This window comes from Lichenostomus cassidix, chromosome 27 (assembly GCF_008360975.1).
Source record: "Lichenostomus cassidix isolate B80296 chromosome 27, HeHo_3.0, whole genome shotgun sequence".
NCBI lineage: Eukaryota > Metazoa > Chordata > Aves > Passeriformes > Meliphagidae > Lichenostomus > Lichenostomus cassidix.
Window position 1 is genome coordinate 2,071,838 of NC_139507.1, and position 12,059 is coordinate 2,083,896.

The 12,059-nt window shown below is 51.6% G+C and overlaps 1 long non-coding RNA gene and 2 gene segments (V, D, J or C); all 3 read left to right on the plus strand.

Moving 5' to 3' along the window:
* Window positions 1–755: 755 nt before the first annotated feature.
* On the plus strand, window positions 756–4,484 carry LOC146426500 (uncharacterized). Its single transcript, XR_014846173.1, has 2 exons — window positions 756–943; window positions 1,699–4,484. It is a non-coding gene; the product is annotated as an uncharacterized LOC146426500 (long non-coding RNA).
* A 954-nt stretch (window positions 4,485–5,438) lies between these two features.
* Window positions 5,439–11,740, plus strand: LOC146426501 (immunoglobulin heavy variable 4-61-like). The segment is given in 3 exon segments: window positions 5,439–6,679; window positions 9,978–10,228; window positions 11,093–11,740. Coding segments are annotated over 3 exon segments (387 nt in total).
* On the plus strand, window positions 8,778–9,540 carry LOC146426502 (Ig heavy chain V region 6.96-like). The segment is given in 2 exon segments: window positions 8,778–8,835; window positions 9,046–9,540. Coding segments are annotated over 2 exon segments (553 nt in total).
* Window positions 11,741–12,059: the final 319 nt, after the last annotated feature.

Consider the following 12,059-nt stretch of genomic DNA (forward strand, 5'->3'; position numbering starts at 1 on the left):
CACCCTCAGGCCCTTGGCTCCTCCTGGGCACAGCACAACAACCTGACCTGGCGTTTATTTAGAGTTTTCCTCTAAATAAACATAACCTGCATGGGGACAGACTAGAGACCACCCAGCCTTCATTTTGTGGGGATCTCTTAACAGGCATTTTGCACATACAGTTTTATTTTGATGACAAATAGAGTCTCAGGCCATGGGGTTCCACCTGCTTGCACACACTGCTAGATCATCCTTGGGACAATACCTTCCTCTCACACGTGGAGAGGGAGTCACCTCCAGAGGCTGAGAGTTTCTGTCCTCTTCCCAGTCCCCTTGTCAATGCCCACAGCCCCACCAAATCTCAACACGAGGAGCACAGATGGAACATACACAGGGTTAGGTACCACAGCCACATGAACAGGCCAAGAAATGCTGTCAGCAGAGGCTGCACACCTAATACAACTAATGCTTAGATCAGATTTGTTTCCAACCTGCCCAGGGCAGATCTCTTGTTGTTTCAACTCTTTATGCTCCACACTGAATGCCAAATAAGGCTGTTGTGGTTTAGCAATGGTATTTCCCTGTTTAGTGTTCCCACTGACTCACTCCACACCAAGCCTGAGGGGTCTTCCACAGGATCACAGAAAGTGTGATTATGGAAGAGGCCTCACTTATATAGAGAGGGATTAAAAGAAAGATGGGGACCACAAAGGGTGAGAGACTCAAGAGGGCAGCAAGAGCTTCAAGTTGTGCTCCTCCTGGCAAAACAGCTCTCCCCTCTCTGTTGTCACAGACAGAGGGAGGGCCTAGGAGGGACTGGGCCTGAGTGCAGTGACAGAGGCGCAGGCAGGGAAGGTGTGGGCAGAGCTGTTGTGCAGGCAGACAGAAGGTGCAGAGAGGTGAGCCAGAGCAGGCCTGGCCATGTGGAGTGCCCTGTGCACTGTGGGCTTCTTGCCCATTGTAGGTAAGTGAAGGGAAGGGCTGATGCCCCCTGGAGCTGAGCGTGGCCCTGTGCTCTGCTCGGCTCTGGGCAGCTGTGCTGAGCGCTTGCAGCCAGACCTGTTCCTGGCTCCAGCTGCCCAGCCATGCCTGTGGAGCCCGGGGAGAACAGCCCTGCTCCTCTTCTAGCTGGCAGCTCGGCACCTCCATCCATCCATCCATCCATCCATCCATCCATCCATCCACGCTGCCTCCTCTGCAGCCTGGGCACTCGCAGGGCACCTCCCTGCTGCACTCAGACCTTGGGGCACAGCGCTCTGCCCTGGCACTGCACACTCTGCTGCTGGGCACTGCGGCCCCTCTGGCAAAGACCAGCTGGAGGATGGCAGCACAGGGCCCAAGCCTCAGCTGCCCGTCACAGCTTTTGTCTTTCCTGTGCTCATGTAGAGCAGTTTCAGGGACAGGAGAGTGGCTTCCTCACCATCCTGTCTGGGCAAAGACAAAGGGATTTGTCACCCCATGGTGCAAATCCTTCTTGCTTCTTTGGGGAAAATCAGAAAAAGCTTCCTGTCTGATAGAGGAAAATAGGGAGGGAATTGTGGTGTCTCCTTCCTTGTGAGCCTTGATAGCTGCTACCAGCTCTGCCCATCTGTGTCAGCTGGGTTCAAAGAGAATGATTTTGTCCCCCCACTCTTTTAGTGCCATTCCAATGTCCCACCGGCATTGCCCTGACCTTTGCTGACTCTTGGAGTGATCATGGTTTGTTCTTGTTCTCTGCAGCAATCACTGGCCAGATGACCTTGGAGCAACACCCCAGGGAAGTGACCGTGCGAGAGGGAGAACGAGTCACCTTCCAGTGCAGCATGAGGGGAGCTGATATGAGCAAGTACTACATGTACTGGTACCGTCAGGGCCCAGGGGGCTCTCTGGAATTTATTTACAGGGAGGGTGATATCTATGGAGCAGGTTTCGAAGGCCTCTTTCAGGGTTCCTTGGAGAGCTCCAAGAACCAATTCACACTGCAGATTGTGGCAGCAAAGCAAGGGGATGCAGCAATGTATTACTGTGGAGCAGAATCACACTGGAACAGCTCTGCAGCACAGTGGGCCCAAAACCAACAGATGGGGAAGACAGATCACTCAGCATTTCTTTCTAGCAGCTGCACCCCAGGGCTCTAGTCAGGCACTGGCAGGTGCAGGAAACATCCCTCTGGCTTGGGGGCACTAGAAGGCAGAGGAGGGAAACATAGTAGAACGGCTGCTACCACTTGTGGTGTAGGAGGATCTCTTCTGGGAACTTCAGAGGCTGTTAGGGCAAGTGAATGTTCAGTACTCGTTGCCTGGGCTCCTGTTCAGCATATCCCCATATTTCCTCTGTGCCTTGGCTGCAGAGCCATGGGATGATGGAGATGTGTTGCTGTAGCTTCCAGGCTGCTGTGGTGGATGGAGCCAGGCTGTTTAGGAAAGACAGATCAGCAGGGATGGCATTGCTCTGTGCAGTTGCCACAGAGGACCTGATCAGGAAGAAGGAGTTGAGAAGGTGTGATGAGTTGACTTTGGTTGTGTTCCAGGGTCTCAACAAGCTGCTGTCTCAGTTCTCCTCCTCTGCTGGACAAGGCAAAAACATGCAATGAAGGCCTATGGTTTGAGATAAGGACAGGGAGATGTCCCAGCAGTGCCACCATGGGCAAACATATGGACTTGGGAAAATGAAGTCATTGCCAATCAAATCAGAGTAAGTTAATGAGAAATGAGAACAAATCATGAAACAACTCCTCCACCTGATCCCTGCAAACAGGGATGGGGAATGTAGCTTGCAATCAGTTCCTGTTTTCCCTGCCATTTCTTCCTTCTCACTCTCTTCCCCTGCTTCGGTGTGCAGTCCAACCCATGGATGAAAACATTTCTCCAGGACCTTCATCAGGGCACGTTCTTCCCTCTGGCTGCAGTTCTTCACAAACTCCTCCCACCCAGTAGGTCTTTTCCACAGGGTGCATCCCTTCAGGAACACACTGCAGCACTGTGGCTCCTCTGTGGGACACAGGTTCTGTCAGAAAACCTCCTCTGGCCTGGGCTACTCACTCCATGGGACCACAGCTCCTGACAGGAGCCTGCTCCAATGTGAGCTCTCCATGGAGTCACAGATGTTTTCAGGCCATATCCACTCACTCCTGTGTGGGGTTCTACACTGTCTGCAGGATCAATATCTGATCTGGTATCCATTGCCATGGTCTGCAGAGGGACAACCTGCATCACCATTGTCTTCATCATGGACATCAGGGGAATCTCTGCTTTGGCCCCTGGAGCACCTCACAGCCCTCCTTCCTCATGGAAAGTCAGCAAGGCTTTGGGAAGTGGCAATTGTGCTTCGCTACACTTACAGCCTTCTGCAAGTGAGGCAAAGGGTCTGTGTGGGTGAGAAAAGAGTGGATGTTTTGTATTCTTCACTCACTTGTGCTTTCAGCACTGACTTCCCTGAGAACCTTCTGGACAAAGTCTTTCATTAAGGACTAGGAAAGGGCTCAGTGACATAGATTGTGCAAGGGTACGTATTCATTATTCCAGTCTCTCTCCCTGGGCTGTGGGAAATGGACTTTCTGAAGGCTGGTCTGGCTGCTGAAGCCTGAGGAGAATAAAGCATTCAGTACCTCAGCCCTTTCCCTTGTTGTTGTGTTTTAGGAATAGTAGACCCCAATTCAGTGTCCTCCATGGAGACTGTCCCAAACCAGAGCTTGTTTAGTCCTTCTATCCCTTCCCTTTCCAGTTTCTGCTCTGGGAATGGGGTTGAGAGTTGGAGGCACAATGGTTAAAATCACAGGTTGAGATAAGAATAATTTGCTGTGAGATGACGAATGAACAGTACCAGCAACATCGTTAATAACAAAAAGTATAAAACGAAGACATTATTTACACAGAAAGCAAAACAAGACTCTTCTGCCTGCTGAGCTTTCTCCCCCTCCCTCCTCCTGACCTGAAGAAGAGAGGGAATCCCTTACTCCCATGCCTGGCAAGTGACCTGAGATGGCATTGAACAATAGTCGATTCTGGCCACACCCCCTCCTGGCTACTGTACAAAATGAACCCTTTCCTGGCAGAGACTAGGACACACATCCTGTGTCACCTGGTCCCCATCCCATTCAGCAGTGAGCCCATGTTTTCCCCAGCCTCGTTTGCCATGCAGACTCCTGGCATGTTGACCTGACTCCTTGCTCACTGGAGAGGAATCCTCTTCAGCTCAGCACTGGTGAGACTGTGGACTACTGAGTTACCCACTAGGCTCCCAAGCCTGGGAAGGACATGGACAGAGGGGAACAAATGCAATGAAAGGCCGTGAAGACAAGGAAGGGAACAGCTGCAGAGCCTGGGAGAACTGGGTTGGTTTAGTATAGAAATGAAATTGCCATGGGGATAATTTGTAACATATACCCCCTGCAACCCTCCAGCAGTGGCCTTTGGGTTGCTGTGAAGGGGAGAGGGAGAACGTCTACTCATCACTTCCCAAATGAATTTCCTCCAATCCACTTTGCCCACTGTCACCAAAAGCTATGAAATAAACTCTCCAACCAATTTGCTGTGTTAGAAAGCCAACATTACTGAATTAGCAGCTCTGGATGCCTGGGGATGTCTCCTCAAAGCATGCTTAGTAACCTTACAGAAAAGACCTGTTCCAGAAATGAATACATATTCATCACCCTTCCTGAATACATGCATATATGCTAATTATTTTCATGGACTTGTTTGAATATGGTTCTAGATCTTTTGATGCATTTTTCTCCATGAGAGTATCTCAAATAGGTTGTCTGGTCATAATGTACTTCTCTTATCATTCTTCACTCTGACACACAATCCTTGTCCTCAAAACAACAATATTGGCAAATACATATTAGTCACTGATATAAGTAAATAAGGAAGCATTAGCTGACACAAGACTTTTTAGTGACAGATGTAGGGAGTAAACATAAGACCATGTTAATCTCTGATATTTGTACTAAGTGCTGTATGGTACAAAAATAATCGCGAATTTCTTATAAATACAGTGATGAAAAGAAGTTGCCCCAAGAAGTTGTATCTGCTCCAACCACAGACACATTTAAGATCACATTAGGTGCAGCTTGAGCTCCTTGTGTCCCTGATCATAGCAGGAGGGTTGGACTAGATGACCTTTAAATTTCACTTCCAATCTAATCCATTCTGTGATTCTAAAATTCTTTTTCTATCCATTGCTGAAAGAACATCTCCCCTCCACAACACCAGGCTTTCTCTTCTCCAGGGTGAACAGTCCCAGCTCTCTCAGCCTTTCCTCATGCAAGAGGTCCTCCAGTCCCATAATCATCTTCCTGGCCCTTCACTGCCTCTCTCCCGGAGATAAAATTCCTTCTTGTAGGGGGAGTCAAGCTGTGCCCCCAGTACTCAAGCGTGGACTCAGCAGCGCCGAGGAGAGAGGAGACATCACCTCTGTGAGTTGCTGAAAGCATTTTGTCTAAGGCTGCCCATGATCCCAGCGACCTTCTGTGCCAATTACAAAGTGCCTTGCTCCTACTTTATCCCTGTTTGCTCCCAAGCACACTCTCCGAGCTGCATTCCTGAATTCTCTATCTGTTCTCCCCAAAAAGCAAAGGAACAACAGGGAATCAGTCACGGGGTCATTTCTTAACACTTCATCACTGGACTTCATCTCTACTGTTCCTGCTCCCTACCTCAGTCTGCAGTCCAATGAGTCCACCATGGTTCCTTCACAAGGGCTGCTCTCCTTCAGAATCAACCCTCTCCAGCCTGGCTTCTCCAAAGGCTCCACTTCCCCAGTGTATGACTGAACAGTGTGTGAATATCTCCAAGCATGGAGACTCCAGAACGTGCCTGGGCAGCCTGTGCCAGTGGCCAGTGGTTGGTCACCCTCTCACTGTGTAAAAGTGTTTCTCTCTGATGTTCAGTGAGAACCCCCTGGGATGTTTTGTTTGTGCTCATTGACCATTGTCCTCAGTGACCATTGACACAATGGGCATCGCTGAGAAGAGCCTGGCCACGTCCTTGTGTTTCTGTACTTTTATGAAAACCTCAACCAGCTCCTGTTTCTCCAGGGCAAACAGGGCCAGCTCTGACAGCCTTTTTAACTTGGAGACAGGTTTCACTCAAACACATGAAAACCAAAGAAAGCCGAGTCCACAAGACAAGCCAAATAAAGAATTCATGCCCTACCTCTCCAGCAATAGGCAGGTGTTTAGCCTAGGTGTTTTTGTCCCACAGAAGGACTCCTTGGGAAGACAAAGGCTGTCACTCCAAATGTCCCCTTCCGCCCTTTCCCTGAGCTTTATTTCTGAGAACCACGTATTAGTATGCAATAATTCTTTGCTCAGCTGGCCCCAGTGGTGCTGCTGTGTCCCATCCCAGCTTTTTGCCCATCCCCAGCCACTCACAGCCGAGACAGTGGCAGAAACAGAAAAGATCTCTGAGCATTGTTGAGCAAGAGGTTAAAGAGACTCCTGCCTATAACGCTCTTTGCTCACCAAGACAAAACAAAGCCTCACACGCTGCTGTCCCTCGTCCCTTCCTGCACTGCCCTTGCCGTGCCCCGGAGCCCCGCTGGCTGTGTCGGGGCGGGCAGAGGCGCCGGCGCTGCCCCGGCGAGGCGGGGCCGGGCGGGAGCGGCCCGAGCGCGGCTCCGCTCGGCTCCTGGGCGGCTGCGGCGGAGCCGGGGCTGGTCACCATGTGCGCCGGGCTGGGGCCGTGGCTGCTGGCCTTGGCCTTGGCCTTGTGGCCGGCAGGTGAGAGCCGGGCGGGGAGGGCAGCGAGTCTGGGGCGGGGGAGGAGGGACAGGGACAGGGACAGGGACAGGGACAGGGACAGCGACAGCGACAGCGACAGCGACAGGGACAGCGACAGCGACAGCGACAGGGACAGGGATATGTGCAGGCTCTGTCCCGGGTCCGGCCGCAGTGTCCGGAGCAGCCGCAGCTCAGCCCCAGGAGGGCTCACGGGCCATCGCTCCGGGCTCGGGGCTTTGCCGGGAGGCAGCGGGGCGGCGGCTGTGGCTGTGCCGGGCTGGGGGCACCGGAACGGCGGGGAAACCTCCTCGGTACGTGGTCGCACCCTGCCTGATTCCAGCGCTCTCTCTCCGCAGGGCTCTGGGCACAGCTGAGGCTGAAGGAGGCTGGCGGAGGGCTGCGAGCGCCTGGGGAATCCGTGACCCTCTCCTGCCGCGGATCCGGCTTCACCTTTAGGGATTATGCGATTTTGTGGTACCGTCAGACACCCGGAGGTAGCCTGGAGTGGCTATCCCGTATCAGCTCCCCCTCGGGCAGTAAAGTGGACTACGGGGCAGCAGTGAAAGGTCGGGCCAAGATTTCCCGGGACAATTCCCTATCCAAGGCTGATCTGTCTCTTTGGGACCTGCGACCTCAGGACTCTGCCCGCTACTTCTGTGCCATTCTTTCACACGGGGACAGGAAATCATGCTGAGCTTTAACACAAACCTTCCGGAGCCTGGCAGAGGCTGCCTTAGATGTTAGGAAGGTGAGAGGTGCCAGAGACCAGGAGCCAGTGGGTCTCAGGGCTGTTCCCAAGAAGTCAGGTGCCATCACTGGGCACCACAGGTGTTGCTGCCATTTACTGCACACTGCAGGGATTCTGGTCGATTGGAAATTTGATTAAGAGTAGAACTGTGAGCAATTACAAAGTGCCTTGCTCCTACTTTATTCCTGATTGCTCCCAGGCACACTCTCTGAGCTGCATTCCTGAATTTTCTATCTGTTCTCCCCAAAAAGCAAAGAAACAACAGGGAATCCGGCACGGGGTCATCTCTTCACAATTAATCACTGGACTTCAACTCCACTCCTTCATGTTCCCTCCCTCAGTATACAGTCCTTCAGAAATGAGTCCACCATGGTTCCTTTACAAGGGCTGCTGTCCTTCAGAATCAACCCTCTCCAGCCTGACTTCTCCAAAGGCTCCACTTCCCCAGTGTCATGACCAAACAATTTGTGAATATCTCCAAGCATCGAGACTCCAGAACGTGCCTGGGCAGCCTGTGCCAGTGGCCAGTGGTTGGTCACCCTCTCACTGTGTAAAAGTGTTTCTCTCTGATGTTCAGTGAGAACCCCCTGGGATTTTTTCTTTGTGCTCATTGACCATTGTCCTCAGTGACCATTGACACAATGGGCATTGCTGAGAAGAGCCTAGTCATGTCCTTGTGTTTCTGTACTTTTATGAAAACCTCAACCAGCTCCCGTTTCTCCAGGGTAACAGGGCCAGCTCTGACAGCCTTTTTAACTTGGAGACAGGTTTCACTGTAACACATGAAAACCAAAATAAGCCGAGTCCACAAGACAAGCCAAATAAAGAATTCATGCCCTACCTCTCCAGCAGTAGGCAGGTGTTTAGCCGTTTCGAGGAAAAATGGTCTTGGTCACACAGAAGGACTCCTTGGGAAGACAAAGGCTGTCACTCCAAAGGTCCCCTTCCGACCTTTCCCTGAGCTTTATTTCTGAGAACCACGTATTAGCATGCAATAATCCTTTGCTCAGCTGGCCCCAGTGGTGCTGCTGTGTCCCATCCCAGCTTTTTGCCCATCCCCAGCCACTCACAGCCGAGACAGTGGCAGAAACAGAAAAGATCTCTGAGCACTGTTGAGCAAGAGGTTAAAGAGACTCCTGTCTATAACGCTCTTTGCTCACCAAAGCCTCACACGCTGCTGTCCCTCGTCCCTTCCTGCACTGCCCTTGCCGTGCCCCGGAGCCCCGCTGGCTGTGTCGGGGCGGGCAGAGGCGCCGGCGCTGCCCCGGCGAGGCGGGGCCGGGCGGGAGCGGCCCGAGCGCGGCTCCGCTCGGCTCCTGGGCGGCTGCGGCGGAGCCGGGGCTGGTCACCATGTGCGCCGGGCTGGGGCCGTGGCTGCTGGCCTTGGCCTTGTCCTTGTGGCCGGCAGGTGAGAGTCGGGCACGGAGGGCAGCGAGCACGGGGTGGGGGAGGAGGCAAAGGGCAGATGCAGATGTTAGGAGGGAGAAGGAGGTCAGGTTTTGTCGCTGTGCCGGGCCGGGGGCACCGGGACACCTGGACACCGGGACACCTGGACACCGGGACAACGTCCTCGGTCCGTGGTCGCACCCTTCCCGATTCCTGCGCTCTCCCTCCGCAGGGCTCTGGGCACAGCTGAGATTGGAGGAGGCTGGCGGAGGGCTGCGAGCACCTGGGGAATCCGTGACCCTCTCCTGCCACGGCTCCGGCTTCACCTTCGAGAATCATTATGTTCGCTGGTACCGTCAGGCACCCCGAGGCAGATTCGAATGGGTGTCCTGGATAAGCCATTACTCATCTAAGATTGAATTTGGGCCAGCAGTGGAAGGTTGAGCCACAGCCTCCAGGGACAATTCCCATTCTGTGGCATCTCTCAGCCTGCACCTCCTGCATGTTGGGGATTGTGCCCGCTACTTCTGTGCTGTTTGCACACAGGGGCAAAATCCTGCTGAGGTTCAACACAAACCACCCGTCAGCACCCAGCTCTCCACCTCAGATCTGGAAGGGGCCCGTGTCACCCTGATGTTCAGGGTTGCTCCTAAAGAGTTGTGTAGACACAGCATAGTTTTCAAATGTTTCTAACAGGGACATGCTACCTTTTGCTCTCCCCAAATGAGCTCTAACCTTTGTGCTTGTCATACTAATTCACTTCTCACTCGCCCTAACTGCTTCACCTTTGAAGCAATTCTCCTGTTTCCCTCGGTTTGCAGTATTACAGGTACCCAGTCCAAATGGTGAGGTGTGCGAATAGCACTGCTATGGTTTTGGACTCAGTTCATGTTCACTCAGTCCAGCCCACAGGTTTTGCCTGAGGGGTGAGCAGAGGAAATAGGGAATTCTAGATGGTCATTTGGGAGCTGGTGGGAGAATGGGGAAGGCTGTGTATGTCTCTCCCAGATGTGAGATTCTAAAGGGAGCAAGGGTTTTTGAGCAGGTGAGTTTGCAGCTGCTGGATCCTGGACATCACAAGCAGAAACACAGGGACATGGCGGAGTAGATTAAGTGATTGCTTAAGCCGTTGCTGTTTTTTATCCTTGTCTCCTGGCACTGCAGGTGGCCTGTCTCAGGTGAAGACAGAGGCCTCAGGCCCCTCGGTAGGGAAGATCTCGGAGTCTGTCTCACTCACCTGCCACATCTCTGGTGTAGCCATCACCGATAGCAGCTATGCGTGGGACTGGATCCGGCAGACTCCTGGCAAAGAGCTGCAGCACATAGCGATGCAGTATCCTTTCACAGGACTCCAGCACATCGCTTCAGCCTTCCAGACCCGAGTCACCAGCTCTGCAGACCCCTCCAGGAACCAGGTGTGGCTGCGACTGCTGTCTCCAGCAGCTGCAGACACAGCCACCTATTTCTGCAGCATGAGAGAACTTGAAAAGGGCACCATGCTTGAAATGCAGGCAGGGCCAGGAAAGAACTAGACAGAGGGGGTTGTGGTTGCTGCAAGACAAAGCTCTTCCCAGACTTCTCAAGTTAGTCTGGGCTGTCTTTTGCAGAAACAGACACAGAAGTACAGCAGCAACAACAGCAGCAGTCTCCCACAAGCACACCGCAAACCATGAACGTGTTGTTAACTCCTTCATTCCTTTCTCAGTGTCTCCCACAGGCAGAAAGAACCAGGGAAAGAGGGTGGGTTCCATTTTTTTTAAAGGAATGTGATGGTTTTGGTTTGAGTAGAATTAATTTTCTTCATAATAGTGACAATGGGGCTCTGTTTTGAATTTGTGCTGGAAAGAGTGTTGGTAATTCAGGGATGTTTGAGTTATTGCTCAGCAGAGCTTACATGGAGTCAAGGCCTATTCTGCTCCTCATTCCACCCTCCAGTGAGTAGCTGAGAGTGCACAAAATTTATGAGGGAACACAGCTTGTTCAGCTGACCCCAGCTGGCCAAAGGGCTATTCCAGGCCACAGGACATCATGCTCAGCGTATAAAGATGGGGAAGAGGAAGGAAAGAGGGCATATTGAGTGATGACATTTGTATTTCCATGTAAGCACTCTGTGTGATGGAGCTCTGCTTGTCTGGAGTAGGCTGGACACTTGCCTAACAACTGGAAGTAGTGAATGAATTCCTTGCTTTGCTTTGCTTGCACATGCAGTGTTTGCTTTATTTCTTAAATTGTCCACTTATTTATTAAACCTATGAATTTTCTCACTTTTACCCTTCCAGTTCTCTCCCCCATCAAAGAAAGGGCAAAGGAGCAAGCAGCTGTGTGGTGCTGAGTTACCATCTGTGGTTAAACTGTGAAAAAGAAACCCAATGAACACTGAAGGAGATGAAGTTTTAATGTGGAAAGGTGGAACTCAACTGCATTTGGATACTTCATGATGTTTAGAGAGTCTCACAATAACATTGCAGGAACACATAATAATAGTCAATTAATTAGATCTGAGGAACAAATGGCACTGCACAGGAACAGCACTGCCAAAGTGGACTTTCCCAGGACATGATGAAAAACTCTTTTTCTGCACTCCCAGCTTTGGCTCCATGTGTATAAACACAGGGGCTCTTCTTCTGAGCACTGCCCATTCATTTCTTTATTTAGAAGTGTAGGCTTTCACAGAAGACATGAGGAGACCAATGCAAATGCATCCATGGGCTTGTGTCCCTGAGCACAGTGCCTGAGGCATCCTGTATAGGAGCTACAGATGCCAGAAGGTCAGGCAGTTGTCCCCAGGCTTTCTCCCAATTCCCACCTTTGTCTCTATGGAAGGATTGCTGCAGTGCATTAACCTCATTAATTCAACACAGCACTGCCTGTCAGGCCAATGTTATCTGTCTTGCAAAGGCTACAAACACAATGATAATGCCACTTGATATCTTCTGTCACCTTGTCTTTTGTCATAGGTGTCAGCAGCCCAGGGACCTCCCCAAGCAGATATTCCAGCTCACTTTTGAAATCACTGCTTTTAGCTGTCCTCCCCATAGTGGATGGACAGTGACTTACTGTTTCACCTTCAATATCTAATTTACCATGATCACCTGTAGCGTCTCCAAGGAATCCATTGCCAGGTGTTATTTTTTGTGTAGAATATCCTCTGGAGCAATGTTAGATTTTCAGAAGTGGAACAATGCTGAGGAAGAGGAACACAAAAGGCAGCACTTCAAAGACATGAAAGTGGAGACATCACCTGGC